This window comes from Panthera tigris, chromosome F2 (assembly GCF_018350195.1).
Source record: "Panthera tigris isolate Pti1 chromosome F2, P.tigris_Pti1_mat1.1, whole genome shotgun sequence".
Classification (NCBI taxonomy): Eukaryota; Metazoa; Chordata; class Mammalia; order Carnivora; family Felidae; genus Panthera; species Panthera tigris.
This window is the reverse complement of record NC_056676.1, coordinates 36914378-36920377: the sequence shown is the minus strand read 5'-3', so window position 1 is coordinate 36920377 and position 6000 is coordinate 36914378. Positions and strand designations below refer to the sequence as shown.

General features: G+C 39.2%; 1 protein-coding gene across 4 annotated transcripts in view; it reads left to right on the top strand.

Annotated features, from left to right (window-relative positions):
• The first annotated feature begins 387 nt into the window (after positions 1-387).
• NBN (nibrin) overlaps positions 388-6000 on the top strand; it is a 50920-nt gene continuing 45307 nt past the window's right edge. Inside the window, exons 1-5 of one of the 4 annotated variants that reach the window (XM_042972747.1) lie at positions 446-510; positions 882-1002; positions 2166-2296; positions 3843-3991; positions 4446-4605. In XM_042972747.1, coding sequence (XP_042828681.1) covers positions 948-1002; positions 2166-2296; positions 3843-3991; positions 4446-4605 — 495 coding nt within the window. In that variant the 5' untranslated portion in view covers positions 446-510; positions 882-947. The other 3 variants (XM_007084326.3, XM_042972746.1, XM_007084327.3) reach the window with 3 other exon arrangements.

Genomic DNA, 6000 nt, shown 5'->3' with positions numbered 1-6000 from the left:
GCTTGGATAAGAGCAAAAATAATGAGTTGACGCGGGGTAAAATCTTTATCTTCATTGTAATTATCATCATCGTTTGGATCCATACAAAGGAATGACTGCAATCTAAGAAATCGCAAATGCATGAAATTACATGATTGGTTACTATGTCAAGGTTGCTTTGTAGCTAATTTTTAAAATTATTTCCATTCACAATCACAAAAGGTTAGATAATCTTATTTACAATGGGATCCATACTTCGTAACCTAACACAGCACATTTCGATACAGATTGCGCTGTTCAATCCCTTCACCACCAGGTGGCGACTAGCAGCCCACGTCGCACTCCTGGTTATCCCTCCTCTTCCTAGGCGGACCGGCTCCCGGGAGCGCGCACGTCCAGGAGTCCACGCCGATTGCGGGAGCTGTGGCCGCGCACGTCGGTCAGCTGCTGTTACGCTTCAGCACGTCGTCCATCCCCCCAGAAGACCCGGACCCATGTGGAAGCTGGTCCCCGTGGCGGGCCCGGCCCGAGGTAAGGGCGGAAGAGCGATTCCCCCGGGACTGTTTTCCCGGGAGCAGTTGCCGTGGGGAGAGGGGCCCCGAGGAGCAATGCTTCCGGTTCTTCTTGGCCTTCTCCCCGCCTTCCGGCGCCGCTTTCGTTCCCGCCCCGGGAGGCTGCGGAAGCGGGGTGTGGGGACCGCGGTGTCTTCCCGGGCGGCGCGGTGCTTTTGAACGCGGCTTTTGCGTGCTCGGTGGAGGGGGCGTTGGGCTCAGGACCTGTCAGGGGCGGCGGCATCCCTCACCCGGCCTACCGCCTAGTGGTCGGGGGTTGGGACGGGCTGTGACCCGGCTTGCAGGCCCTGCCGAATTGAGCCTTGGCCGGCCACTTGTTGCGTCCTCTAGTGTTTCGAGCTTTTGGCGAAACACGAGAATGAAGTTAACGCAGGCTAGACCGCGTGATGGCAACAGATGACTTTGTCTCGAGCGCATTGTTCAATCTTGCGAAAAACCGGCCATGACTCGGGTAAGTGGCAACCACAGGAAAGCGTAATTTCAGTTTTGTTTTAGGGCCCTTTTTGTCATCAGAACTGACAAAGTAGATGTTTTTTTCTGCCGTGTATTTTCAGCCATGGCAGGTGGTTATGTCCCGTTAATTGGTTGCCTGGTGTGTCCGAGTCCTTGTTGAGCGGCTGTAGCCTATGATTAGGTGTCGCCCTTAGGCAACATTATGATGGGCCAAAGACCTACCTCAGTTTACTGACAGTGTGTGAGGAAGGCCAAAACGAATGGTTAGGAAAGTAAGTACTATAAAGACTAAAGATGAAGGCATCACCGTGGACTTGGAGCCGTGCTGAGGTAGAACGTAAGCTGTTGGTGGGCGAGTACGATTCAGTTGCTTTCCAAGAACAGCCGTGCCCTGTGGCTGGCTCTCAGAGTTCCTGTAGCCAAGGTAGGTAGCAGTACAAAAATGCCTCTATCGTCAATGGCCAGCATTCTTGACTTTTAGGCGAGTTTATCTGCCTTAATTACCCTACCACTCCGGTAATGGACTCCTGGGTTCGCATACAAAAACTCTACTTAGCTTCCAACAAAATGCTTTTGCAACCCATAATTTGTGATTGCAACATTAACAAAACAAAACAAAACTAATAACATTTTCCCGCTTGTTTGAAATGCTATCTTTAACGTAAAAACAAAATTCTCCCCAAATACACACTTAAATCAGGGCTGAATTTTGCATTGATCTATGTTGTTTCTTCCTGATACCATACATTTTAATTACTATAGCTTTATGACATAGCTTACCATCTGGTAGGGGAGGTTCTGTAATATTCATATTTTTCTTGACAGTTTTTTACATTTATTTCCCAGTGGATTTTTGAATCTATTTATCAGGTTCCAGACGTAGTATTGTGATTTTTGTTGGGTAATGTATGAAATGTGTAAGTTAATTTGGGCAAGCATTGACACTGCTTAATATTGTTTTCTCTTTACAAAATTCTAGAGTTTTCCATTTATCTAATCTTTTGCATTCTTCAGTGAGACTTTACCAGAAAACCCAAGTTTGATTTATATAAAGTTGATTATTAACATTTAAATAGTAAAATAAGAATATTGAAGTATTTGCCTGCATATATATGTGTATCTGGATGTGTGTCTATACATTTTTTTTTTTTTTTTTAATAGAACCATTCAGACTGTTGACTGGTGTTGAATACGTTGTTGGAAGGAAAAACTGTGGCATTCTAATTGAAGGTGATCAGTCAATCAGTCGAAATCATGCTGTGTTAACTGCTAACTTTTCAGTAACCATGCCGGTATGTTACTAATTTTATTTCACTAGTTTATATAGTAAGGGAGTTGAAATTACAGGATTACTTTGGTGGGTATGTGAGAGAGTTTGTAGGATTTTTAATTTCATAAAGGTGTTCTTTAAATGTTAAATACTTAACATTTTGGTAGTCGTACAAATGATACTCGTTTAGTTTGATATTTGAAGTTTCTGTTCCCATGTTTTACTCTGTTGTAGTAATTTAGAAAGTCAAAGGAAGTAGAACACATTTATACTTACTTGATGAACATTACGTGTTTACTGTGTGTCCATCAATGTGCCAAGCCTGGCAGTGAAGCAGTGACAGACTGTCACACTCCTGCTTTATTTAAAATTTTTGGGGGGAGGGGGGCGCCTGGGTGGCTCAGTCGGTTAAGCACCCGACTTCGGCTCAGGTCATGATCTCACGGTCCGTGAGTTCAAGCCCCGCATCGGGCTCTGTGCTGACAGCTCAGAGCCTGGAGCCTGCTTCGGATTCTGTGTCTCCCTCTCTGTCTCTCTCTCTGCTCCTCCCCCATTCATGATCTGTCTCTCTCTCTCTCTCTCAAAAATAAATAAACATTTAAAAAAAAATTTTTTTTTTTAAATGTTTATTTTTGAAAGAGACAGAATGAGAACTAGTCGGGGGAGGGACAGAGAAAGGAGACCCAGAATCCGAAGCAGGCTCCAGGGTCCACGGGGCTCAAACTCACAAACCACGAGATCTGAGCCAAAGTCAGAACTCCTGTTTTATTTAAAGAGTTTGTAAGCCATGTGAAGATAGGCATTTCCCATATAATGTAGGTTTTCACAGTGGGAATTGGTTTGTTTTATTAGGAAAAACAGCTGTTGCTTATGTCCCATAGCTCCTTTGAATGGCTTTCAGTTTGTTTTGGTTGGTTAGTTGTTTTAATTACAACTCTGGGTGTTGAAAGTAACACATATAAATATATACATATATATATATGCGCTCATAATGCTGGTGATAATAAGAAGAAAAGCCATTATCTTGAGCAAAGACTATCAAATGCTGGATCTGTTCAGTAATATTTAGGTTTTGTGTCTGTATTCTTTTAGGTATAGAAGATTATTGTTAAAATTCCTAAAGGGAAAATAAAATTGTTACTGCAGGTTAGAGACTCTACCCTTTTCTCATTGGACCATTTTTTACTATGTTATTTTGATAATGTAAAAAAAAAAAAAAAACAACCCTTAGGAACGAAGCTGTGAAACAGACTATACAAAAACAAGGAATTGTCAAATGTGTGAAATTCAGGGGTCAGAAAAATCTCCACTGACTTACAAAAATGCATGTTCTAAGAGGGGTGATCCTGGAATTAAGATATTTGCCATTAATTTCTAGCTGAGTGATGATTCTATGCAGGTAACCAAAACAATAACTATTGCCTAATGTGTTAGGAAGTTAGCCATCTATCAATTACCTATTCAAAAGTTACCAGCTTTTTATTTTGAAACCTTTCCCCCCCTGAGAATTGTATTTACTGAGTGGTAAAAGACTTTAAATTAGGTATTGATTTTTTTTTTTCCCCCAGAGTCAAACAGATGAAACTCCTGTATTGACAATAAAAGATAATTCTAAGTATGGTACCTTTGTTAATGAGGAAAAAATGCAGAATGGCTTTTCCCAAGCTTTGAAGACCGGGGACAGAGTTACTTTTGGAGTGTTTGAAAGTAAATTCAGGTAAGGATTTTTTTAATTGATACTAAAAATGGATGGCTTTGCTTTGCACTAAAATTTTAAAGGACACGTTATTTATAGATAATAAATTGAAAACCGTCTAATTTAGTTCCTTCTTAGCATGTTAGTGAACTTTGCATCGTGTGTGGTTAGTGCTCTTTGCCAATCATAGGTAGTGCCAAGGGTGAATAAGAGTGTGATTGGTCTCTGAGGACCTTAATGGGAGCTACGTTTGTTTGATTCCACATCAATGAAAGCATAATGTTAACTTTGATCATTGTTTTTCCTAAGTGCAACTTAAGACTTAGGAAGTGATAATTTAATAAATTAGGAAGTTTAATAACACGTAAAAGTTAAAATAACAGAATGTGACATGAGCTTAAAGTTTACAGTACTATAAGTTGCCCTCTCTGGAGCTATGATAATACAACTGTATGTAACTTATTCTCATTTACAGAGTAGAATATGAGGCTTTGGTTGCATGCTCTTCTTGTTTAGATGCTTCTGGGAAAACTGCTTTAAATCAAGCTATATTGCAACTTGGAGGACTTACTGTAAACAATTGGACAGAAGAATGTACTCATCTTGTCATGATATCAGTCAAAGTTACCATTAAAGTAGGTTGAATGCCTTGTTATTATGTTAAAATAAGTTCTTGAATTTAAGCTTACTCTCCCACTATACACAAGCCATTTACTTTACAATTATCAGGGCTGTTCGTTGTGGATTTATATATGTTAATCCATGCGTTTGTATACCATATAGGCTAGAATGACTTTTCAGGTAACTTGAAAAGTTACTCTTATTATTTGAGGTAACTCTTATTATTTGAGACAAGCAAAAGCACATAAAATTATATTTCAGGTTTTGATTTAGCATTTTAAAAATGACTTATGGTATACTTTTCACCAATAAGTTTATAGTTGATATCTTCAGTCTAAAAGCAAAGTGATGGAAGTCAACTGCCAGTCTCCGAAGTTAGCATCTCTAGTCTCTTCTATCAGATTGTCTTCCTCCAGCTCATCTCATGGTCTCATGCTCTCTTACTTAGTTTCTATTTTCTATAATGCCCTAATCACAGACTTTCTAAGTTCTTACCAGTTAATATTATCTTCACAATCTAGAGACATGTATGTAGGTACACACCATTAGAAGGTGCCAACTCTTCATTAAAGCAGTGATATATTTTGGTGTGTTTTCAGATTTTGCATCTTCATCAGATTTGGTCGTATCCAAAGCTAATTGAAGAATGACATTGGGAGGTGATTTGTCTCCTTTTAAACAGGTTGACTATAGATAATGTGAGATTGTTTTAGGTTAGTATCTATAGTGAAAAGCAAAAAATATTTAGATTCCTTTATTAGATGCAAAAATCCATTAATATTTAATGTAATTAGAATATAAGTATTTTAGCTAAACAGGTATCATAGAGAAAGACTTGCTGCTTAGATTGAACCTCAGGTTAAACTTTTATGTTGGTGGGGTTATCTCTGATCAAGGATCATTCCATATTTGCAAGTTTATGAAATAGATTTATAAATTCAGAGTGATTAACCAATTTATGCTAGTAAATCAAAATGTCCATTTATTAGCTTACCGTAAGGATGCACCTTTATAGTGACCACGTATTTATGTGTGGACTTCCCTTGAAGGTATTAAGGTACCTGAGAAGTGAAACTTAGGTAGTCATGCTTTCACTTGGTGGTTATGAAATAAGAGCAAAGGCAGTTGGAAGGTCTTGAGAGAGATTTACTGAGTCTGTGACAGACCTGGAACTAGCATTCATTCACCAGAGTACACACTATTCCAGTGAGTGGGATACTAATGGCAGCGGTTATTAGAGAGTCACTGGATATACACCATCATTGACTTGTAGAGCAGTCCTTTTTCAGATACTTTTGATCAGTCATGTGCCAAAAAAGAAAACCTAGTTGTTGTATTCTTTTTGGGGTAAATTATCCAAAAGTACAAGTTATCTTATATTTTTAAAATCATTAAATGTCAGAACCCAA